This window comes from Cryptomeria japonica, chromosome 5, assembly GCF_030272615.1.
Source record: "Cryptomeria japonica chromosome 5, Sugi_1.0, whole genome shotgun sequence".
NCBI lineage: Eukaryota > Viridiplantae > Streptophyta > Pinopsida > Cupressales > Cupressaceae > Cryptomeria > Cryptomeria japonica.
Window position 1 is genome coordinate 42,326,937 of NC_081409.1, and position 27,511 is coordinate 42,354,447.

Below are 27,511 nucleotides of genomic sequence, written 5' to 3' on the forward strand. Positions count from 1 at the left end.
ATTTGCCTAATAAATGACAAATTTGATAGATAAACATTGTAATGAGAATAAAGAAACTCAACTAGATCAACAACAATGAAATGAAAGCCACATAAAGCATGCAACCATAGGACTAAACCAATTAAAATTAGCATTAATCTAACAAGAAATTCTATCAAATAAATACTCAATGTATATATTAATCCTCTACAATATATAATAGGTCAATGAAATAATAAAAACAAATAGTTAGAAATAGCTTTTAAAAGATAAAGAAATTTTATTTCTTATTATTGTCAATTTGAGACCACCTTAATTAATCTTAGGTAGGAAATCGTTTTTCCATTTATCTTATATATTGTCCTAAATCTCATACATATTGCATCTCTTTTCTTACATCAAATTATATCTTCTAATTATCCTTTCTACCCCTAATACATAATAATATATTTGTCAATACATAATAATATATTTGTCTCTTTTTCTAATGTTAAACCTCATCATTAACTCACTCTCTCTAATATTACCTATCCAATGATACCCTATGATCTTCACTAAATCTTTTATCCATTTCACAATTTTCTCCCCTATCTTTCTCACACAATCCTTTTTAATTCACCACTCTTGGCTTAACGATCAACTATACCCATTCACAATGACAGATTAGATACTTTTTGAGACAAAGAGATATTAAAGTAAGAAGATTTGCACAATCAATGAGACTATCTGTATATGCTTATGGATTTTATCCTTATGTTCTCTTATCATCTTGATGATGGATCAAGAAATGCGATCCGAAACATTGATACAAAAAGCACTCGCCTAATCAAATCTAGAAGTACATACAAACAGAGAGATATTAATAAACTGAACTAAACTGCTTTATTTATTTAGTATTGAATTCATATTTTTATAGAAAAGAAACAAATAACACATCAATAAATATGAGAAAAAATGATCGGTGATGGTAGGTGCTTGTTGGCTGTCATGACAGCATAACAATTTTTTCTCCTTGCAGAGTAGAAGCCCTGACATTTCTTGTAACCTAATAAATTGTAGTAATTTCTCAAACCTAATTTATGAATATATTTTAACCAATAATTTGATCAACAAGAACATTGTCACCGTGATCATAGGTTTCTTTCATAATGAATAATGGAGACTCCTATCAGAAAACAATGATTTGTTAAGCTTGGAGATTCCGTAAGTAGTAACTATTTGTCCTGAAAATAGTGACCGAGTGTTGTGGGTTCATTTTAATTTTTTACCTACACTTTTATGCTTTCTCTATACTCTATTATTCATTTATATTTATCTGCATTTCTTATGCTTTCTCGGCCTAACGTCTCCATCTACAACCAATACGCAATTTTGTATTGCTCTGTTGCTTACCAAAGCATATAGGATAGCTTTTTTGTATTGCTCTAGAAGCTTAACACATAAATCCAGTCCTCTCTAAGAATTCTAAAATAAAAACAGGATATGAAGCGAATAAACAGTCATAATTTCACTACCGTGTTGTGTTAGCTCTCTTACAGAAAATCTCCTCCACTGAAACAGCATCTTTTTCTGATAAGAAGCGTCAGAATTATCATATCCAGAAGTTCTAGAAATATTCGGCAGAATCAAGATGTATCTGGAAGTACCCTTAATGCCAAGAAAAAACAAGGTCATTATTCATGGAAATATATCGCTACAATTCAATAATGCTTGGAACCCCTCTATAAAAATCACAGCTACAAAGACAGTGCCTACATAGAACTATGTATAATTTTGGACTGTGCTTAGTAATCTTATTGACTAATGGAGAAAACACATAATTCAAGTGATAGTAATCCTTTGTATGAGAAGTACATTCATAAGTCATATGTCTATAGAGCTTATGTATGCCTTCACCTGCTGCTTTTGCTGAGTTTTTTGACTTATCGTTTTTGTATTCCCTGGATGAATGCTGTAGTGTAATATGGATCATTGCTTTTTGCTGTGAGCTTTGGTTTTCTTTGCAATTCGTTCTTTATCACAACTTGATATGGCTGTCGGTTAAATATAAAGCATACCCAGAGAGGCTTGTACGCAGGTGAACAAAAACTAACCACAACCCATGTATAATATCAATATTATAAGATTTGTATCAAATTACAATTGAAGTTTATGTATATTATAAGATTTGTATCAAACTAGCAAACCTTCTGACTAAGGTCATAGCTAATCCAGACACAGTGATATCAACCAGCTTATCAGGAACAGAGATAACAACAACCCCTGTCGCGGGATCAGATATATTTTTAACTTCCACGAGCCCAGATTTCACCAGTGGCCTCACTCCAAAAAGTGATGACCATTTTTTTCCCTTACCTCTATCATGTGGGTCCCCATTTTTGCAATATTTGTCTTCCACCGATTTGACTGTCTCCTTGTCCCTTTCAGTACCCTGTGATGTTTGGAAACCAACCTGATTGCTAGCTCCACCCGTAGAAAGACTGCCATCCCCAAGAAATCCGCCATTCCCATGTTTGAAATTTGAATTTCCCGCTGGCTGCTCCCCTTGCGGCTCCACCATGAGAGTACTTGAAAGTTCCCTATTGAATGATAATAGAATTACTAGAGGGAAGTTGTAATAAAAAAGTTTTTACATTCTTATGTATATTTTTTGAGTTTTATTTTCTTGAAAGAAGAAGCATATTGTAATTATTTATGCTCTTGAAAGTAGTTTAGAGTGTAGTCACAAGTCTCTTGTATTTGTATTTTCAAGAAACTTTTAAGAGTGCATTTTAAAATGTATCAAAACATGTAGCCCTACTTGGCTCCTAATGTGAACATGCTAAGAAGTCAGCCCCAACCAAGCAGTCAAAGAGATTTCATCATTCAAAGGTATAAAGCCTTAAGGTTTGATGATATTATGGGTTTCCCAAACCCCATACCACCTGAAATCAAAGATAAGATTCCTAGGTTTGGTGGGTTGAAGGATGAGTCAGTAGAGAAGCACTTGGTGGGTTTAGGGGATTGGGTTAAAGGTTAGAGTTAGGATTTATATCATGGTTGGGGTTAGGGTTAGGGTTAATATTATTATTACACTTATGATTTAGGGTTATGGTTAGGATTGTGGCTAGGGTTAGGATTGATATCACATGGTTAGGTTAGGGTTAGGGTTATGGTTAACATTATGGTTAGGTTTACATAATAGTTAGGGGTTGGTTTAGGATTAGACTTCTAGGATTTACATCATGGTTAGGGTTGGGATTAGAATTATGGTTAGGGTTAAGACTTGGCATTATGGTTAAGGTTACTATTTACATCATGGTAAGGGTTTGTGTTAGGGTTTACATCATGGTTAGGGTCAGGATTAGTGTTAGGGTCAAGGTTATGATTATGGCTAGGGTTAGGTCTAAGGATTATGGTTAGGGATATGGTTAGGGTTAGGTTTGCATCATGGTTAAGGTTAGAGTTTAGGTTTAGAGACAGGGTTACGATTATGGTTTAGGTTTTAAAATTAGGCCTAAGGATTATTGTTAGGGTTAGAGTTGAAGGTTATAGTTAGGTTAGGGTTAGGCTTAGGGTTAGGCATATGGATAGGGTTAAGTTTATGTCATGATTAGGGTTAGGTTTGGGGTTTATTGTTATGGTTAGGATTATGGCTAAAATAAGGTTATACATCATGGTTAGTATTAGGGTTAGGACTAAGGTTTATTGTTAGAGTTAGGGTTTAGAGTTATGGTTAGGCTATGATTAGGATTACGGTTAGGGTTGGAATTATTATTAGGGTTAGAGTGTAGGATTGTAGTTAGAATTATGGTTATAGTTATGGTTTACATCATGGTTGGGGTTATAGTTAGGGTTCAGATTATGGTTAGGCTAAGGATTTAGGATTGTCACTTGGATTTTTGCTAGGGTTAGGGTTTACATCATGGTTTGGGTCAGGGTTAGGGTTAAGGCTTTGGGTTATGGTTATGGTTATGGTTAGGGTTAGGGTTTAGGAATAGGGTTAGGTTTAGGGTTAGGTTTATGGATTAGGATTATGGTTAGGGATATAGTTAGGATCATCTTGTTTGGTGTTAAGGTTAGGATTATGATTAGGATTAGGGTTTAGGGTTATGGCTAAAATATTATGGATAGGGTTTTGGTTTATATCATGATTAGGATTAGGGTTAAGGTTTAACATTAGAATTATGATTAGGTTTAGGTTTAGGGCTAGGGTTATGGTTAGTGTTAGAATTAGGGTTCAAGAAAGATTATAATTCAATTAGGTTGATGATTAGTGCTAGTATCAAGGTCAAGGTTATGATTATGGCTAGGGTTAGGTATTAGGATTATGGCTAGGGATATGTTTAGGGTTAGTTTTACATCATGCTTAAGGTTAGGGTTTAGGTTTAGAGATAGGGTTAGGGTTATGGTTTAGGTTTTAGGGTTAGGCCTAAGGATTATTGCTAGTGTTAGAGATAAAGGTTATGGTTAGAATTAGGGTATGGATAGTGTTAAGTTTACATCATGATTAGGGTTTGGTCTGGAGTTTAGTGTTATGGTTAGGATTATGGTTACAGTTAGGTTGTACATCGTGGTTAGCGTTAGGGCTAGGACTAAGGTTTATTGTTGGGGTTAGGGTTTAGGGTTATGGTTAAGCTAGGATTAGGATTAGGGTTAGGGTTAGGGTTTGGATTATCATTGGGGTTAGGGTATATGATTACCCCGAGAGGCATTTTATACAATGTCAGCACATTCGTGAAACAAAAAAGAAAGGGCAGTTACTAGATATTAAGTTTAATGCTCTTCAAAAAAGACTTAATGGAATGCGGATCGCCTAATGTAACTGACATTATCCTCCGATAATGTAACTGTCATCTTAATGAATTGTACCAACAATGATGTGGAACACCAACTGGTTCATCTTCACTATTGTCTCTTTAAAATTGCTCCTATCTTTGTTAGAATAATTGCTACTATTTTGTTTTCTTCAGCGACAGGTTTGGACACTTGCTTTCCAGTCCTCCAAGCGAGCTCTTGGACTTATACCAAACAAGCAACGTTTTACACCTGCAAGATACAGGTAGCACTCATTTAATGTATTTTATTATCCATTTTTAATAATCTTGATTCAATTCGATTTAATGTTTTTCAATATTTTCTGGGTTTCCCTAGAAAATGATCTATTTAGTTGAAGATGTTTTTCAATATTTTTTCGTATCTAGCATATAGTTTAAGATGACCACACCCAGAGAAATAGATACGGCAATGATTTCCAAAATTAGGAATTCTTGCAAGACAGCCATGTCAACATTTTGTTGTAAAGATCTGTGATTGCAAGAACTCGCGTCCCTGTCACTAAAAGAACCCTCGTCTCTCTCAGGATAATAGTTTCAAAACTGATACGCTATATTTATAATTAAATATGCATCCTCTTTATTTGCACGGGCAAATTTGTGGTAATGTTGTTGTGGGATCTCTAATTACATTTCTGGCTTATTTCTTCCATGGAATGTTATTTCCATTGCCAGGAGGCTTACTCAGATGGCTCTATTATTTTACACAACTTCTCTACTTTGATTTGTGTGTACACATCCCTTCAGGTAACATGTAATATATTGCAAAGAGAATTCAATGTTTTTTTATTTATTTTTTCAGAATGATTGAGTTTTAGTAATGTTTAAGTAGTTACTTAAGGATAAGTGGAATATATTGCAAATGAATTGCCGTATATTACTAAATCAATATTCGCATGCATTAGTAAATAATTCTCATAAGAGCATGACATTAATACAAAAGATTTGGGACAATGGCATGCACAAATCAATAAGTGGCACAATGGCATGCATAGAGTCCTGTGTTGTCTTCATAGTTCTGTAAAACAATAAATGACAACCCAAATGTTTTATTCTTCTTTTCTCTTGCTCTGATGATCTAATTAGAAACACAATGTGAGTGAAATATTCTTGTATCCAAAAAATTTCAATTCTTGTATGTTTTTATTGCAATCAAGAACTCCAAGGAGTTGAGGCACTGATAGGAATGATAAACATGCACGAAATGATGATGGTAACAATGAAAAGAATTATTTTTTATATAAATTTATTTATGGGCTTGCAACCAATAATGCCTCTTTTGGAGTTTCTTTCAGATTTATGAAGATTTATACAACCTTGCACAAGCCCATAGTATTTTCATATAAGTTTGCAATGAATTTTCATCATCTAATTTATTCATCTCTTTAGAGCTTTATAGCAATTGACATTATTGAGATAGAAATGTATTTTCTACACTGATTTATCTGTAAATTTAATTGGTACTTTGATAGATCTTATCTTATCAAATCAAATCTACAATATAGTATATTCTATTTTATTTCTCTTATATCTATATCTAATATGAAAATCATTAATGAGGTTTTACTTAAATGGTAATGTTTCTATTTTTTTTATTTGACAATTGTAAATCTCAAAAAATTAATTGTACAATTAATTTTAAAATTGTCAATTTATTTAACAATTAACAAAAAGAAATATATTTTAATTTAAAAATTGAACTAATTTGCAAGAAAAAGAGAAAATTGAATACAAATGTATATCTAGAAAATATAGAAAGATTCTTTTTCTAGATTTTAGTTTAAAATTTATTCTAAAATGGATGATTCATTTTTTAAATTTTTTTTAAAAATTAGTTTAATTTTAGAATTTAAAATGATTTACATGCATCAAAAATAGAATAGAAATGTTATTAATATATCTATAAAAAAATTATAAAGTTTTAAATTAAAACTAATTGTTGCATGCAAAAAAAAAAATAGAATAGAAATGTTTGGTATGTATCTAGATTGATTTCTTTTATATTTTTTAATTTCACAACTAAAAGCATACTCCACCCCATTTAAGATTATGCAAGTTTTAGTTTTAATTTATTCTAAATCTAATTGCTGATTCATTTAACAATTTAAAAAAATTGAATTTATTTTAATTTTAGAATTTGAATTGATTTGAATGCAAAAAGAAAAACAAATAGAAATGTTGCTTTCGATTCATTTCTTTTCTTTTCTTCAATTCCACAATACTTTACCCATTTAAGATCAATTAATTTCTACTAATGCCTACATAATATAATAAAAAATAGAAATATCAAATGATTCTATATATTGATGTAGCCTTTGTTATTTTTATTATTATTCAAATAATTTTTTTAAATGATTAAATGTTTAATATTATTTCATAAAGGTTAAATCCTTAATTAAGATTTGGGTTAATTATTGTTAGGGTTTTATAAGAATTCACTTAATATTTTGGTTTAATTATTGTTAAGGTTAAGGTTGTATTAGGTCCATATAGTTAGGGTTTAAGGTTAGGATTAGATCAAAGGTTACAAGTAAGATAATTTTAATTAAAAGAAAATTTAAACTATTTTAAAATGTCTATATTGTAGATATTCATAAGAAAAGTACATTATAATGAAGATATTTTTATATTTTATAATAAAATGATAATTAGTGGTATGAATGCATGAAGAATTTGAGAAACTACAACTTCAAAGATCCCAAGAACACCTGCAATCAAAATACCCATCACAAGAGAAGATTGGAGACAAAAACACAATAATGGCTCTGAAGAAAAAGATTATCATTCAGAGAGGGAATCAATTAAATGAAGAAGTTCAATGCAATCTTTATAAAAGGATATTAGCAACCCTATAGGTGTGCAACCCTAAATATGTGCAACCCTAAAGAAACCCTAAAGGGATAATGTGTACTTAATAATTGAAATAATTATGAAATGCCTAAGTTTAGCTTAAGCGTAGAGTATAATAGACTAATAGTTAAATAAATAATTATTAGCTAATATAAGATAACTCTAACACCCCCCTTAAGATGAACTTAGGGAGTAGATAAAAAACTAAATGCATGAAGCAAAAAAAATGCAGCTACATGAGAGGGCAAAAAATTTGGGTCCCGACAACAAAGCCTGAAAAGGCACCCAATCACAACCAAATCTCTATGAACCAGAGAAATAGAGAAAACCACGTGGGAAAAAAACTCTACTCCAAAAAGAGATGGAAAAGGGAAGTGAAGGATTGAAGAAACCTCTAAACAAGAATGTTCCAAAAAGATAGGAACAAGAGAAGAGCAGAAGAATCACTGAAGCATGAAGAACCTGCAAAAATTGTCGAAGAGTAATTGTCGATCTGAAGAACGTCCACTAGAATAGAAGATGATTAGGTAGAGAAGACTGTAATATGCATGAGTGCCATCAAATGACACTACTCAAATCAGATGGAAAACAAACACAAACAACTGAACTCGAAGATATAGATGGCATAAAACACTAAAGCCTGAATAGCTAATCCAATGAACCAAGGAAGCATTAGAACAACAGGAGACAACCCCCCATGATGCGGACAAGGGTGAGGGATAGGTTCACTGAAAAGAATGACCAACAAGAACTGCATGACGAAGAACCAAGAACATCGAAGGTGCAGAGAAAGTACATAGTGTCATGGAAGGAACACTCACTTAACACACACATGAGGCTAATATCATGGAAGGAACACTCACGTGACAAAGGTATATGGAAAACAAAGGCAAACATCAACCCCCCATGGCACTTTATAACGTAGTGCATGTACAATAAGGCACAAGACGTGCAAGATCCCAACTATACAATGGATAGAGGCACATTATCTCAATGCATTTGAAAAAAAGGAAATGCTTACAAAATGATGTATACAAATATCAGAAGAGACATAAAGCTAGAAATATAGAAAGAACAGCCAAAGACGAGACATCATACTCAAAGAAAGAGATCCCAGGACCTAAAACATCCAAGATATTCACCAGAGTGCTGAAAAGAAAAAAAAACTAAATAAAATGTACCTGGAGAAAAATCTAGAAAGAAAACTCATATGAATGGAAAGTGCACAGAACAAGCTTTCCAACAATATAAAGTTTTTGAAAAACAGAGTTCGGATGCTCAAGTTATGTCTCCCGGAGTGCAAAAAGGAACTTATAGCTTTGACAACAAAAAACACCATCAAAAATTAAAAAATAGAAGATCAAACCTTCATATTTGAAGAGAGCTTGAAGAGTTTCGATGATACAATATTTTTGAAAAAGCACCTCTGTATGACCAAGTTACGACCAAAAGAAAAAAAAAACCCTCTTTTAGGGCATAAAGAGGGTAAAAAAAAATTTAATTTTTTTTTCACGAAAAATTTTCTGACGCATTTGCTGGTACAACCATACAGATTTTATGCCTCATAAAGAGTGCAAATAAAAAAATCATGGTCCAGATGCCCTTGTCACCGAAACAATTCAAATTATATATCAAAATGACTCCAAATGCCCTTCAGAAGCCAACGGTGAGGTCTTTTTTTGGCCCAAAATACTCTAAATGTTTTTTAAAAAAATTCATACGAATTTCTTGAATTTCGTGGCAAAAAAGGCAAAACAAAAATAAATCCATAACCCAAATTTGTCAAAATTTGACAAATTTTATATGTAAATGGGAGTTTTGAGGCGTTCTAAGCTCAACGGTGAGGTCAGTTTGAGTAAAAAATGATCAAAAACAAAATAGCTACCCCAGATCCAATAAAAAAACTTTGAAAAAGCTTGAAACCCTCCTCCAAAAAATCTTCTGAAAAATCAGGAACAAGCAGTAGCAGATGTAGGCTCTAATACCATGAAGAAGTTGAAAAATACAACTTCAGAGATTCCAAGAACACCTGCAAGCAAAATACCTGTCACAAGAGAAGAATGGATGCAAAAAAACAATAATGGCTCTAAAGAAAAATATTATCATTCAGAGAGGGAATCAATTAAATGAACAAGTATAATGCAATCCTTATCAAAGGATATTAGCAACCCTAAAGGTGTGCAACCCTAAATATGTGCAACCCTAAATAAACCCTAAAGGGATAATGTGTATTTAATAATTGGAGTAATTATTAAATACCTACAATATTATTAAATGCCTAAGTTTATCTTAAGCGTAGACTATAATAGACTAATAATTAAATAAATAATTATTAGCTAATACAAGATAACTCTAACAATGCATTACCCTACAATAGTAACCATAATTGTAGCCCAACCTTAATCTTTAAAATTTATTACCTATAACCTTAACCCTAATCCCTATAATTGAATGACAACCTTAACCTAAACCTAAGCTTAACTTTAATCATACAGTTAAATCCTACTTACAAAATCAACCTTAATCTAACCCTAATTGATCCTAACCTTAATATGAACCCTAACCCTTATTGTACCCTAATCCTAATTGAATTCTAGCCCAAGCCCTAACCCTGATTGAATTTCAGTCCTAATTTAACCCTTAACCATATTTTTTTTAAATCATAAGTCTAATTCCAATCCTAATTGAACTATAATACAAACCCTAAATATAATTAAAATATTACCTTATCAAAACCTAACCTTAACAACATCCCTAATCTAGACCTAATTGAAGCCTAAACCATAACCTAACCATAAACTTAAATATAACCCTAATTTAATTCTAACCCTAAACATAACTAACTATAGAATTAAACCAGACGTACAAATTCAACCTTGAACTAATCCTAATTGACCCCTAACCCTAATCTAAACCCTAAACCTTCTTGAACTTTGATCCTAATTGAATTCTAGCATGAATCCTAACCTTAATTAAACTTCACTTCTAATTTAAACTTAACCCAAGAATTGAACTCTTATCTGAACCCTAACAATAATTAAAACCCTACCATAACCAAACCCTAACCTTGATATTGTCCTAATCTAGACCTAATTGAAACCTAAACCATAACCTAACCCTCAACTTAAACCTTAATCTTACCATAATTGAAACCTGATTATAACCTAAAATTAAATGTAAATAACCCTAACCATGACTTGAACCCTAATGTAACCAAAATTAAATCTTAGCCCTAAACATAACCCTAACCCTAATTAAACTCTAATTATAATCTAATCCTAACCTTAAAATATAACCCAAACCTTGATCCTAATTGATCTCTTATACTATTTTAGCCCTGATCATAATATAATTAAATCATAACCCAAATTGAACTCTAATCCTAACCCTAAACATAATTATACCCTTACCATAACGAAACCCTAATCATAAAAAATAGAAATATCAAATTATTATGTATTTATTTTTATTATTATTCAAATAATTTAAATTATAAATGATTACATGTTTCATATTATTTCATAAAGGTTAAACCCTTAATTAAGATTTTGGTTAATTATTGTTAGGGTTTAATAAGCATTTACTTAATATTTTGGTTTAATTATTGTTAGGGTTAAGGTTGTATTAGGGATATAGTTAGGGTTTAAGGTTAGGATTAGAATAAAGGTTACAAGTAAGCTAATTTTAATTAAAAGAAACTTTAAACTCTTTTAAAATGTCTATATTGTAAATATTCATAGGAAAAGTACATTATAATGAAGATTTTTTTAATATTTTATAAGAAAATGATAATAAGTGGTATCAATACATTACCCTACAATAGTAACCCTAATTGTAGCCTCAACTTAATCCTAAACTCTAATTAAATCCTACTTATAAAAAAATCAACCTTAATCTAACCATAATTGTATCCTAACCTTAATATGAACCTTAACCCTTATTGTACCCTAATCTAAATTGAATTCTAGCCTAAACCCTAACCCTAATTGAACTTTAGTCCTAATTTAATCCTTAACCCTAATTTTATTGAATCATAAGCCTAATTATAATCCTAATTTAACTCTAATACAAACCCTAAATATAATTAAAATCTTATCATAATCAAACCCTAACCTTAACAATATCCCCAATCTAGACCTAATCGAAGCCTAAACCATACCCTAACCCTAAACTTAAATATAACCCTAATATAATTTTACCCTAACCTAGCCCTAAACATAACTCTATGATTATTTACGTGACCTACAAATTCAACCTTAATCTAACCCTAACCCTAATCTAAACCCTAACCCTTATTCAACTCTAATCCTAATTGAATTCTAGCATGAATCTGAACCCTAATTAAACTTCACTTCCAATTTAACCTTAACCCTAATTGAACTCTTATACAAACCCTAACTATAATTAATCTCTTTCAATAATCAAATCCTATCTCTAATTAACTATAACATTAATCCTTAACCCTAATCTCTCTAATTGAATGTTGATTCTAAACTCAACTCTAACCATATATTTGAACCCTAAATACAAATTTAACCCTAATCTACACCTAATTGAACCTTGTTTTAAAACTTAACCCTAATGCTAATTGAATTGTGACCATAATTGAACCCTAGCCCTAAACTTAACCCTAACCCTAATTGAACTATAATCTTAATTAAACTCTAATCCTAACCCTAATCAAGCCCAAACCCTAATCCTAATTAAAGTGTAATACAAATTTAACCCTAACCCTAATTTAATTGAAGCACAACCCTAATGTTAACCATAATTTAACTCTAGCACTAGCTGTAATTGAACCCTTATAATAAGATAACCCTAAAATTAACCCTAACCATAATTACTAAACCCTATTTTGAACTTGAACAATAACCCTAAAGAAACCTTAATTGTAAATCCATCCTAACCTTGACCATATCCCAATCTTAATGCTAACATAACCCATAAACCTATTTGAACCCTAATGCTAACCTTGAAACCAAGATTTATTATATAGCCTTAAACCTAACAAAATGCTATATCCTTTTGTGCACTGTTGAAAACCTCGGCCTGCATTTCAACATGGGAGGTAACCTTAACCGGAATGAGCCCTCTGGTTGCGAAAACTGGAGAAGTGAGCGGAAAGTTTGGAGGAGACTACATCGATATGGTTTCACAGACTACATGGAGAAATTGCATGGCAGCAAAACATTTGGTTTCGTGCGGCTTTGCAAAGGGATGGAACAACAACAAAGTCACTTTGTTTGGTGACACCTAGAAAGTCGATGAAGACTTAGTGGTGGAAGTCACAGGATTACAGAAGGAAGACACCAAGTTCTACAGAGACCGAAAGTTTGTAGCTGAAGCTATTAAAAATTTCCCTAAAACTGATGATGAGAAGGTTTGGCTCATCAAGAAAGACAATGTTTCGTACTACTTCCCTCATCAGGTAAATTCCTTCTAGCAGAAGATGCTTAGGGTTTTGATGGAATTCCTAACTATTGATGGTAGATTCACGAAGGTTTATAACTATCATTTTGCTATTTTTAACCATTTCTGCCATGGGGTTAAGATCTCTTTGCCTTTCTATTTAGCTACTTCCCTGAATGAGAGTTTGGTTGACCATGCCAAAAAAACCCAATTCCTATCCCATAGCACATCAAGGGCTCATTTTGCTTATTTATGAACACTTGAAGAAAAAAGCTAAGGTTAGTAAGGATGACCATTTGGTGGCAAATGCACATATTTCAGATAGTCGCATTGATTCTGAGTCTGGTGATGATTTGTCAAAAGCTTCTCTCCATAAAAAAGGAAGAGCTAATGATGTTGATAAAGAGGACATGGATGATGAAGCTGGTATGGAGGAGGAACAGGAGAAGGAGGCTGATTATGAAGTGGAGAGTGAGAATAAAGAGGAAGTTGGAGAAGAGGAGGAGATGAAGAGAAAAGTCTCTGTTGAAAAGCCAGCCTCAAACCCTATTGCTTCGAATAGTAGGAATGTTGCCCAGAATTCCATGGAGGAAGCTAACCCTAATTTTGTGAGCTCTGAGCGGGGAAGGGAAACGACGGACTCCATTTTGAACGCAGCTAGAAACAACATGTTGGAATCTTTCAATTTCCAGAAATGGGTAATTGAAAATATTACCAGTATTCAGAGTAAACAAAGGGATTTGGAGTATAAGATTCGGGATTTGATTAAGGATGCCAATACTGGGGAAAAGGATGCGGAGGTGGATAACAGTGAGGCAGAGGATGAAATTGAAATGCAGGATTGGTCGGAAAAATATTTGATAAAGGGAGACTTGAAACATCTGGAAGATGTTATCAGAATTGTCAAAGATAAAGTTGAGGTTGAAAATGAAGCCATCATCAATCGGGTTGCTAAAACTGAGAAGGCTTTGAAGAATTTCATGAATCACAGTCTTGAAGTCTTGAGGGTTTCGTCTCAGAATATGAATGCCCTGGTGGATTGTCTGAAGAGGAACCAACAGAACAAAGAAATGGTGATCATTGATGATATGCCGACCTCCAGCTCTGCTCCCCAAACTTCCAAGTGTAGAACTAGGCAGATGACTTGTGATGTGGAGTCAAAGACTAAAGACATTCATCTGAAGCAGGAGAACAAAGACTTGAAAGAAGTCGCCAAGGCTATGATGATGCTAATCAAGGACGCAGAAGAGTCCCTAAAAGTTTTTATTTGAAATGTAATCTGGTCTTTGTCTGCTAGTCTCTCCCTGGCTCTGTGTTGTCCTTTTTCCTAGTTGTTGTGTTTTTTGCTAGTCTTTTGCAGCTTTTCTGTCTTTGTCCTATTTTCTCTTGGTTCTTTCATGCCTATCTTTTTGTATTGTAAGTGGGTTTCGGGTCCCTTAAAACCTGATTTTCCTTAATAAAAAATATGCTTTATCCTTAAATCCCAACTCTTCCTAAATCATAACACTAACTCTAACCTTAATTTAGTTGTAATACTAACTCTAATCCTAATTAAACCCTAACCCTAACACTGATTCTAATTGAACCTTAACCATTAACCCAAGCATTATCCTACAATATAATAACTATAATTGTTAAGTAAAACCAATTATAACTATTATTTAATCTATAATGATATGACTCCCTCTAATATAGACCCTAACCATAACCATAACTTGATAATGACCCTAAACCTTACTATATATCTAACCTAAAACCTAATCCTAACCCTAACCCTATTTCTAACCCAAACCATAACTCTTGTAGCTATCATCAAGTATACTATCTCAAATTGCAATCTTAACCCTAACCCTAACCCTAATCCTAATTATAATTGTGTTATAATTCTAACCCTAACCCTAACCCTAGTTTTAATTATAATCACTAATTATAATATTTAACCCTAACCCTAACCATAACCCCAACCCTAATTATAATTATAACCCTAACCCTAACCCTAATTTTAATTATAATCACTAATTAAAATCTTTAAACCTATCCCTAATTATGGCTATAACCCCAAACCTAACCCTAATTCTAACCCTAAACCTCATCCTAACCCTAACCATAATCCTAACCATAATAATAACCCTAACCCTAACCTAACCATAACTCTTAAAACTAACTCTAACAATAATACTTAGTCCTAAACCTGATCCAAAACATAAATATAAACCAAATCCTAATTGTTACCATACCTCCAGTTATATTTGTAACCCTAACCCTAATGTAATTATGCTTACCCTACTCCTAACTTTGATGTAAACCCTAAACATAATTGTAACCTTGACACTAAACCCTAACCCTATCCATAAATTTAACCTTAATATTAAACTATAACCATAACCATAACCATAACTATAATTCTAACTGTAATCCTAAACCCTAACACTAACCATAATCCTAAACCAAAACCAAACCCTAATATCGATGCTAACCCAAACCCTAATATTGATGTTAACCCTAGCCATTATTATAACCCTAATGGCAAACCCTAACCCTAATCATAAACCTAACCCAAAACTTGATGTAAACCTTAACCCTGACCATAACACTAATCCTAACCATAACCATAACGATTAAATAAAGTTTTATATTATCATTAAATAAAGTTTAATATATCTTAGATTTTAGTTTTTGCTTTGATCTTGCAACACATATATATTATAAAAAATAGTCTAAATAGATATATAAAATTTCATATATCTTTCTGTAATAATATAATAATATTTTTTATTTTAATAAAAAGATACTATATAATTATATATTGATTTATTTTATGCTTCCTATGTTTAAAAATAGGTGGCTCAAGAAAGGTATAAATATTTGTGTATGAATCTAACTTTGATTTTTGAATTAAGATATAAATATTTGTGTATGAATCTAACTTTGATTTTTGAATTTAGAAACATAAAAATTCTTCTTGATCTTTACAAATTGACAATAAAAAATTATACATTATTTTTCAACTATTTGTGTATGCATGTAATTTTGATTTTTTAAAATTTAGAAACATAAAAATTCTTTTTCATCTTTCTAAATTGAAAATTAAAATACTTACTTTTAATAATAAATATTTTTTATATATTAAAAATTATATATTATTTTTGAATTGTATGTATAGAAATTTTACTTTAATTTTTTGAATTTTAAATGTTTAAAATTTAGAAACTTAAAAATTATTTTTGATCTTTCTAATTGAAAATAAAAAATATATAAAAATTCTTTTTTATCTTTCTAAATCGAAAATTAAGATTTTTTCCTTACTTTTTAAATATAAACTTTCCTTTTTATTTTTATTGTACTTGAAAATTTTGTATTATATCTTTTTCAAACTGCACCTCCAATTCCATTATCATGGGAAACATGCCAAACTTTGTAATGAGAAAATGCAAAACTTACAAAATGCAAAACACACCAAACTGTGTGATGAGATTTTTCCTCTTTTAAAATTAAAACTTAACTTCCTAAACCGTATTTACTCAACAGTTGCATTGAAAGGACAAATCTACAGGGCTATAGCCCAGCTCCACAGATTCCTCCATTGACGAAGGCAATGCTGCAAGACATTCATGGACAAAAATCACCGATCTCTTTCATAAGTAATCTTACGGTATAAAGATAACTATTTTCAGGGTTAGAAAAATAAGAAGTTACCACAACCCTTTAATTATGTTTTATACTGTTATGGCTTCTCTTCGAAACCAAAACAATCCTGTAGAGCTATATTTCCTTAAAATCTGAACGCAAAAAGGAAGTAAATGAGGGAATTTGTAGAAGTAAATCGAGAGAATCGTAAAGAAAACAGGGTGTAGGAAAGATAAGAAGAATTAAGGAAGGTATCCTCCAGCTATATTTCATTAAAATCAAATCAGAACAAGTAAATCCAAATGACTTGCCTATGCTTTTAGCCTTCTTCACGCACTTCTTCTTTCTTTTTCTTCTGAAATGAAATAACCTTGATGCCCGCCTCTCTGTCTTGTACATGTATTTATATAATTTTCTATTTTCTCAAAATTTGGTCCTCTCTGTCTTGTACATGTATTTATATAATTTTCCATTTTCTCAAAATTTGGTTGGAAAACTTACTGATAAGGAACATATTATAGCGTCCACGCATCTTCCAGACAAACCGCTTTGTCTTCCGTGTGACTCTTCCATTTTCATTGTAACTATCGAGCATGTGAATCGTTTCTTTTTATGTATAGGACAATGTTTTGTAATCATATGCGTTTGTAACTGTCAGAATATGAATCTGGTGACCTCTTATAGCTGCCATTGTAGGTTATGCTTCTCCACGTAATAAGCATACCCAAAAAGAATTGCACGCATGTGAATGGAGAAAAAAAACTCTCCATGTATAATATTAGTTAGAATGAGTTTTAAATTGAAGGTTATTAATTCCTGCCTAGAATTATACCCGAGGGGCAGTGTTTAACTGGTGATTTAAATAAATTTACTTTTATCAATTAGAAACCAGTTTTTTATTTTTGTTAATACGAATTCTAAAGATAGGAGAAACAAGGTACTGAGAAGTTAAAAGTAATTTAATGGTGGCCTATTATGCAGAATGCAGACATGTAGTCTGCCAATACAAGAAAACGCGTGAATTTTCAAGTCTGAAATTTATGCCGTCTGCAACTCTGCAGAGTTTATATTCTTAAAATAGTTTTATAATGTTTTTTTCATTTATTAAGCATCCCTAACATGTGTAACTCATGGAGTGCAGCAGAAGCTGTGCAACGGGCATTCTATAAAATAGTTTACGCACCTTGATAAAATGGTTTATTGCTAGATTTTATAGTTGTGCTTCAACACGTGTTTCTCTCCCTTTATTTTATTGATGAGATAATTTCCTTTGTCCTCCAGTAACTCTTGTAGGATGAATTAAATTGTATATTGATTTATCTGGCATCTCTTCTCTTGCAGGTGACAACAAGATGGGTGCTAGTTTACAGGTCACTGTCATGAAAATGGCAATGGTCTACTATTATTTTCCTTTTTAAGTTTCTCCCTTAGGCGCCGCTGGAGGAGAAAGCACATTACATACTCTGCTACAGGGTTGGGCAAGAAACGCAACCAATTTTTTTTAATAATCTTTGCGGCAAGTCTGCATGCTTGGTGTAATGGTAAATGATTGATGTTAGGATCTATGACTGATTGCATAAAAATGCTAACATTACAATGCTTAATAAATTGAAATTAGCATGTACATAAATGTTAAATTACAAATAAATTGAAGTGACGAAATAGAAAAATTAGAGAGAAAGAGAAAGGAGACACAAACAACAGGTTGATAACGAAGTTCGCCAAATGGCTACGTCTCCGGGTCCCTCCAATGAAGTGGCTGATCCTTGTTTCAGTTCCAAAAAATGGTTACAAAGACTCCTTATGTCTCCTCGAACAATAATGAATCAAAAAAGTCCTTCTCCCACATACAACAAGCAATGCACAGATTCTAATTGAACCTTAACCATTAACCCAAGCATTATCCTACAATATAATAACCATAATTGTTAAGTAAAACCAATTATAACTATTATTTAATCTATAATGATATGACTCCCTCTAATCTAGACCCTAACCCTATTCCTAACCCAAACCATAACTCTTGTAGCTATCATCAAGTATACTATCTCTAGTTGAAATCTTAACCCTAACCCTAACCCTAATCCTAATTATAATTGTGTTATAATTCTAACCCTAACCCTAACCCTAGTTTTAATTATAATCACTAATTATAATATTTAACCCTAACCCTAATTATAACCCTAACCATAACCCCAACCCTAATTATAATTATAACCCTAACCCTAACCCTAATTATAACCCTAACCCTAACCCTAATTTTAATTATAATCACTAATTAAAATCTTTAAACTTGTCCCTGATTATGGTTATAACCCCAAACCTAGCCCTAATTCTAACCCTAAACCTCATCCTAACCCTAACCTCATCCTAACCATAATACTAACCCTAACCCTAACCTAACCATAACTCTAAAAACTAACTCTAACAATAATCCTAACCCTGATCCAAAGCATAAATATAAACCAAATCTTAATCATTACCATACCTCCAGTTATATTTATAACCCTAACCCTAATGTAATTATGCTTACCCTGCCCCTAACTTTAATGTAAACCCTAAACATAATTGTAACCTTGACACTAAACCCTAACCCTATCCATAAATTTAACCTTAATATTAAACTATAACCATAACCATAACCATAACCATAATTCTAACTATGATCCTAAACCCTAATGCTAACCGGTCATACACTAATTCACCCCCCCCCCCCACCACCCCCCTCTCAGTGTCTTTGGGACTGTCATTGATTCTAACAAGGATAACTTGGTCTGTAGGTTAAAGAAGTATGTGTATGGCCTAAACCAAGCACCTCAAAAATGGTACTTGAAATTTTATAGTTTTATGGTGAAGAAGGTTACAAAAGACACTATTTTGATCATTGTTTTCTCTTTAAGAGATTAGATCTTGGAATCTATATTATTTAATTATTATATGTTGATGGCATTAGTGTTGTTGGATCTAATATGTGACATATATACGAGCTTAAGTAGAAATTGATAAAGCCATTTGCTATGAAGGATTTGGGTGCAACAAAATAAATCCTTGGTATGAGAATAACAAGAAATACTTAAAATTCTTGTTGCATAATGAGAATGTTCTAGATTGGGTCTAATAACATTAAATTCTATTTGCAGAATGTTATATAATCAAATGTATTATTTTGTCTTGATTTTTGTTGAGCATGGTTCCCTTGTAATACTGATATATGACTTGAGCATGACTCCCATTTTGGTCTTGTCAACATCAATTGTTATATTTTTCTTTTCTTCAAATATTGATTGAGATTTGCTTCCAATACAAGATGTAGATGCTAATTTTGGTTTCTCTATCTTATACATTAAATGTTTACTTAATGTTTATTTTATGTAAATATATTTGCTTTTTGCATTTTACCAAAAAAGTACATTGTCTCAAAGTGAGTACATAGAGAAGGCGTTGAAAATATTTCAAATACATGATGCAAAATCACTTAGAAAACCTTTGTCTAATCATTTTAAATTGACTAAGGAGATCTATCCCAAGACAAAGAGGACATGGATTACATTACCAAGGTTTCATACTCTTTAGCAGTTCGTATCTTGATGTATATCATGATGTTTACAAGGCCAAATATTGTACACATGCAATGGGAGTTGTGAGTAGGTATATAAATAATCTTTAAAAAGAGCATTGAAATACAATAAAGTGTATTCTCAAGTATTTGAGAGGTAGTACTACTCAAAATTTATGTTTTTGAGGTTTTCATTCTAATGTACATAGATATGTTGATTCGGATCTAGGAGGTCATATTAATAGTAGCGTGAGTACTAGAGGGTATGTGTTTATTATAGGTAGAAAAACAATTAGTTGGATTTGAAAAGTGTAAAACGTTGTTGCACTTTCAACAATAGAAGCAAAGTATGTTGCTACTACAGAAGCTAGTAAATAAATTATTTGGTTACAAAGGTCTATGGAGGAATTGCAAAAGTAAATTGAAGATAGCAAGTTGTATAGTGATAGTCAAAGTTCCATTCATCTTGAAAAGAAATCAACCCTTTATTCTAAGGCTAAACATAAACAACTTAGGCACCATGTCATATGATCAATTTTAAAGAATGGATAGTTGAAGTTGGGAAATATATGCACTAACCATATTCCAACATATATGTTACTGAAGGTAGTAAGTTAGGAGAAATTGATTTCTTTCTTGGTTTGTTTTGGCCTTCAAGAATGATAATAGTGAAAATGAGAAACAAGCCAATTCCAAGTGCATCAATGTAGTGGTAGCTACAGATGTAGTGATGTTATGCCAGGATCAATCTCCAATAAGGAGATTGTTTAGTGTGGTTCTTGATCATGTTGTTAGGTTTAAATTTTCGTGACTTTATCAGTTGCTTTTTCAACTTACTAAGCTTACCACTTAATACAATATGAATGAACATCAAAAGAGATAATAAAATTAGTACAAATATATGGACTTCCCTAAAGTCCACATTTATCATATATAGAAGTATAGATACTAATCTTAATTTGTCATGTTCTAATTAACATTTTGTATTATAAGGCCTTCCCATCTATTTCAACCTTTTCTATGTCAAGTGATGTCAATTCCAACATGATCCAATTAAAAAAAAATTAAATTATCACAACAAGATTCAAACTACTTTACATGGGATGTACTCAAAAGGATGGTAAGGATGATTTAGGAGGATTCAAAGATATAGAATGACGCCTTATGCTTGTCTATAGAGTTGTTTCAATACTAGTCACAAGATATCATTTAGAAGAACACAAAAAAATGGCCTCATAAATGACAAATTTGATAGATAAACATTTTAATGAGAATAAAGAAACTCAACGAGATCAACAACAATGAAATGAAAGCCACATAAAGCATGCAACCATAAGACTAAAGCAATTAAAATTAGCAACAAAAATAAGCATTAATCTAACAAGAAATTTTCTCAAATCAATACTCAATGTATATATTAATCCTCTACAATATAATAGGTCAATGAAATAATAAAAACAAATAATTAGAAATAGTTTTTAAAAGGTAAAGAAATTTTATTTCTTATTATTGTCAATTTGAAACCACCTTAATTAATCTTAAATAAGAAATTGTTTTTCCATTTATCTTATATATTGTCCTAAATCTCATACATGTTGTATCTTTTTTCTTAAATCAAATTATATCTTCTAATCATCCTTTCTACCCCTAATACCTAATAATATATTTGTCTCTTTTTCTAATGTTAAACCTCATCATTAATTCACTCTCTCTAATATTACCTATCCAATGATACCCTATGATCTTCACTAAATCTTTTATCCGTTTCACAATTTTCTCTCCTATCTTTCTAACACAATCCTTTTTAATTCACCACTCTTTAATTCACCACTCTTGGCTTAACGATCAACCATACCCATTCATGACAGATTTGATACTTTTTTTTTAGACAAAGAGATATTAAAGTAAGAAGATTTCCACAATTTATGAGACTATCTGTATATGTTTCTGGATTTTATCTTTATGTTCTCTTATCATCTTGATGTTGGATCAAGGAATGATATCGAAACATTGATACAAAAAGCACTCACGTAATCAAATCTAGAAGCACATACAGACAGAGAGCTTTATTTTTTTGTGTATTAGATTCATATTTTTATAGAAAAGAAACAAATAACACATCAATAGATATGAGAAAAAATGATATGTGATGGTAGGTGCTTGTTGGCTATCGTGACATTTTTTTCTCCTTGCAGCGTAGAAGCCCTGCCATTTTTTTTAACCTAATAAATTGTAATATTTTTTCAAACCTAGTTTATGAATATATTTTAACCAATAATTTGATCAACAAGAACATTGTCACCGTAATCATAGGTTTCTTTCATAATGAATAATGGAGACTTCTATCAAAAATTAATGATTTGTTAAGCTTGGAGATTCCGTAAGTAGTAACTATTCGTCCTGAAAATAGTGACCGAGTTTTGTGGGATCATTTTAATTTTTTACCTACACTTTTATCCTTTCTCTATACTCTACTATTCATTAATATTTACCTGCATTTCTTATCCTTTCTCGGCCTAAGGTCTCCATGTCCAACCAATATGCAATTTTGTATTGCTCTGTTGCTTACCAAAGCATATAGGATAGCATTTTTGTATTGTTCTAGAAGGTTACCACATTAATCCAGTCCTCTCTAAGAATTCTAAAATAAAAACAGGATATGAAGCGAATAAACAGTCATAATTTCACTACCGTGTTGTGTTAGCTCTCTTACAGAAAATCTCTTCCACTGAAACGGCATCTTTTTCTGATAAGAAGCGTCAGAATTATCATATCCCAGAAGTTCTAGATATATTCGGCAGAATCAAGATGTATCTGGAAGTACCCTTAATGCCAAGAAAAAACAAGGTCATTATTCATGGAAATATATCGCTACAATACAATAATGCTTGGAACCCCTCTATAAAAATCACAGCTACAAAGACAGTGCCTACATAGAACTATGTATAATTTTGGACTGTGCTTAGTAATCTTATTGACTAATGGAGAAAACACATAGTTCAAGTAATAGTAATCCTTTGTATGAGAAGTACATTCATAAGTCATATGTCTATAGAGCTTATGTATGCCTTCACCTGCTGCTTTTGCTGAGTTTCTTGACTTATCGTTTATTGTATTCCCTGGATGAATGCTGTGGTGTAATATGGATCATTGCTTTTTGCTGTGAGCTTTGGTTTTCTTTGCAATTCGTTCTTTATCACAACTTGATATGGCTGTCGGTTGAATATAAAGCATACCCAGAGAGGCTTGTACGCAGGTGAACAAAAACTAACCACAACCCATGTATAATATCAATATTTTAAGAATTGTATCAAATTACAATTGAAGTTTATGTATTAGTTTTTAATGTTTAGTATTATTTGTGTTGCAGGTATGGTGGAGTACCTGCTTCTAAGCTTCCTTCTGTGGATATAATTATCACTACAACCGACCCTTATAAGGAGCCTGCTATAGTAACGGCCAATACTGTTCTTTCAGTGCTTGCATTGGATTACCCAGTAGAAAAAATTGCATGTTATGTATCAGATGATGGTGGATCTCCTATTACTTTCTACTCTCTGGTGGAAACCTTGGAATTTGCAAAAAAATGGGTGCCCTTCTGCAGGACCTTCAATATTGAGTTAAGAGTTCCTCTAATGTATTTCTCCAAAATACCCAAGTCATCGGACCCAAAATTTCTTCAACAATGGCAGTGCATGAAGGTATTATATAGCTATTCAATTTCCACTAAACCTAAGATTGTTGTATAGGACTATTTTTCACATCTTTTAGGCAAATTCGATGTAAACCCACTAAAAATCTAGTTACTTCCAATATTATTTGTATTTTTCAAGTAAATCTGCTTTGCTCTGTTTGATTTCATGTAAAGAATGCTATATGTAAGAATCTTTTAAAATAAAATAATTGCATTTTATTTTGCAGAATGAATATGAGGGTATGAAGAAAAGGATTGCTGATGCATTGGAGACAGGACATGTTACATTGGATTCTGTTTCCGAGAACGGTGTTAATGATTTTATGTACAAAAGCTCAGATGCTAAAAACCATTCAAGTATAGTGAAGGTTATGATAAATTATTATAAATACAACCGCCAAAATGAATCTTTTCTGGAATACTATTTATTCTTGTCCAGACTTCTGATGAATTGTCATATATTCAACTTAGATTGAATTCAAACTTCAAATATGTTTTATTTATATGTACAGGTTATTCATGAAAACAAAGTGGGCCAAGAAAAGGAATGTCTTGTTCTGCCACACTTAATATACGTTGCAAGAGAAAAAAGACCTATGGTCAATCATCATTATAAGGCTGGAGCAATGAATGTTATGGTACTAATTTTATTTCCCTTATAATTTATTCGTCATCTCCAAGCACAATAGAGAAGAAAAGTATTCTGAAATATGTTTTTCGGATTCATGTGAGAATTGTTAGATTTGAGTCTTTTTACTTGAAAACATTGCTGTAATTATGCTGTTGTGCTACACAGAGTGTCGGTGCCCCACTTTATTTATGATATTTGTTCTTTTCATTTCGAATTTATAGAAAGGCAAAAACCCCTTTTACTTCTGTAATGTGGACTTCTTATTAAATGCATTCTGAATTTATTGTCTTTATATAATGTTGATTATCAGGCGAGAGTATCGGGAGTGATGACCAACGCTCCTTTCATTCTCAATTTGGATTGTGATATGCATGTCTGCAACCCAAAAGTTATACAGCATGCCATGTGCTTTTATTTGGACTGTCCTTCCGAAAGAGCTTGTGGATTTATTCAATTTCCTCAGTTGTTTTATGGAACCCTTCAGGACGACCCATTTGGAAATCAGTTAAAAGCAGTGTTCAATGTAAGTGGATTTAAACGATGTAATCTGTCTACATAGAAAAATTGCTCTGTAGCGTTATAGTTATAGCTAACAAGAGATCAGGATTTCTTTGAAATATATGAATGTAGATCCTTTTCAATGGAATGAATGGAATCCAAGGCCCCGTGTATGGAGGAACATGCTGCTTCCATAGAAGAAAAGGGTTGTGTGGAGTCCCACCGCAAACATTCCCTGCAGATCAACACTACAGTAAAGAAAAATGTCTTATTATCAAGGAAAAGGGTAAGGAAACAACCAAGCAAAGCCCAATTGAAAAATAATGATTTTTCTATTGCATGAAATGGTGATTTGAACCTTTTGCTAAAGCTCCTTGATAACCTTTGTAGAGGATTACTTCATCATTTGGACTCTGAACTGATCTCCCACTTATCCTCAGGGAGAACTATATTTGGAAGATTATTCATTATAAAAAATCGTTTATACATTTGTTTCTTGCAGAGTTTCAAGCTGAAGCTATAAAAAGTGCATTTGGAGTATCTTCAGCTCTTGTAGCATCTGCTGAGGCCATTATGAGAGACAATGGGTTCCAAAATAAGTCATATCCTTCGCTCACTATAGAGGAGGCCTTGAAAGTTGCTAGTTGTAGCTATGAAGCTAACACTGCTTGGGGAAAAGAGGTAAGCCTGCTTGCTATTTGGACAATGATCAATAACATCCACACTACCAAGCTAAGAAAAATAGATAAATAGTTGATTCCAATGAAATAACTCTGTATATTCTGCATTTGTGACACATTACAGTTGGGATGGATGTACGGATCGTCTGTTGAGGATGTCATGACAGGGCTGAAAATTCACAGCTTAGGTTGGCATTCTATATATTATGCCCCTGAGAAGCCTTGTTTCATGGGATGTGCACCAGGGAATGGTCCAGACAGTCTTGTGCAGTACAAGAGATGGGCCACAGGATTGCTAGAAATATTGATAAGCAGATTGTCCCCTTTCTTGGGTATGAATAGACAACTGACACTTCGCCAGAGGATGCTTTATGCTTATTGTACCATGTCTACAATCACCTCAATGGCAATATTGGGTTATGTGCTATTGCCCGCGTTCAGTCTATTAACTGGCAAATCATTCCTTCCCAAGGTAAGATACAATGAATCAGCAGTTGATTAGTGTCCTCAGATGGATTCAGGTTCCTTTTACTCTACTACTGTCTCCTAGTATCCTGTCCCATTGAACTACTTTGGCTATTTGTGAATAGTTAATTTCTTTCCCTCTATATAATGGATTTACATTATTGTTCTTGCAGGTTGAGGACCCTGCATTTACTGTTGCAGCTGGTTTATTCCTTTCAATGTATGGAAATGGGCTTCTTGAATATCTTATGTGCGGTTGTTCTGTGAGAGAATGGTGGAATAATCAGAGAATGACGTTGATATCGAGATTATCGTCACATTTGTTTGCATTATTTGATGTTGTGATGAAGTCGATAGGATTATCTGAAACCGTTTTTGTTGTAACACCAAAAGGATGTGAGAATGAGGGTAATGAGGGTGATTTTACCTTTAATTCTTCTCCTTTGTTCATTCCACCAACTACAGTGTTATTGATAAACTTAGCAGCTTTAGTTCAGAGCACTTTGCAAATTGTGGGTGGGCAATGTGAAGTTAAGGACATGCAATTTGCAGAGTATTTTTGCAGCGTTTGGGTGGTGATTAATCTGTGGCCCTTCTTGAAAGGACTGGTCAAAAAGGGTAAACGTGGACTTCCATGGAGTGTGGTCATTAAAGCTAGTGCTTTGGCTCTATTTCTAAGTAGAGCATGGCTTCGTTAAGCATTTCTTTTGCTTTTTATGTTTATGGTAGATGTTTTTTCATAATCTATTTATAAATAGCTCATTTATTCTTATACCAATGGTTTTTTTTCAATTATCATTCAATTTTATAATTCTTTATAAATTGATTCAAAATAAGTCAATCAATTTTAAGGGTTTTTTTCAATTACCACTCAATTTTATAATTCTTTATAAATTGATTCAAAATAAGTCAGTCAAGTTTAAAAACTCAAGTTTGAAAAATCTTATCAAGTTAATGATTTGTAATCATAATTTCATATAATTGATAAGAATCAATATCTTAGTACAGACCAAGAGACAAGGACCTTACACTCAGCAAGATTTGATCCCTAGTGGGTTCATTAAGAACCTTTTAACTTCACCAACAGATCATAGGCTAAATTTTGAGGTAGATCTCAAGCTTGGATTTAAAGTAATTCCTTTGAGAATGATGACCTCGGTGCACTTCCAATAGGGAGTGTAGTCTTTAGGGATGTGAATTAGGACCTAGAAGGTCCTGATGAGTCATAAGACACTAGCTAGAGCACATACGTATCTCATGCTTAAATGGCAATAGATGCCTACCCTAGTTGGGTGGATGCCTATTGTG

General features: G+C 32.3%; 1 protein-coding gene across 1 annotated transcript; it reads left to right on the top strand.

Annotated features, from left to right (window-relative positions):
- The first annotated feature begins 22,963 nt into the window (after positions 1-22,963).
- Positions 22,964-26,975, top strand: LOC131057441 (cellulose synthase-like protein H1). The gene is made up of 9 exons (XM_057991626.2): positions 22,964-23,491; positions 23,606-23,936; positions 24,157-24,297; positions 24,442-24,567; positions 24,871-25,083; positions 25,191-25,344; positions 25,561-25,739; positions 25,863-26,210; positions 26,377-26,975. The coding sequence occupies exons 1-9, from the start codon at positions 23,217-23,219 to the stop codon at positions 26,899-26,901; spliced, it is 2,292 nt and encodes a 763-aa protein (XP_057847609.2). The 5' UTR covers positions 22,964-23,216; the 3' UTR covers positions 26,902-26,975.
- Positions 26,976-27,511: the final 536 nt, after the last annotated feature.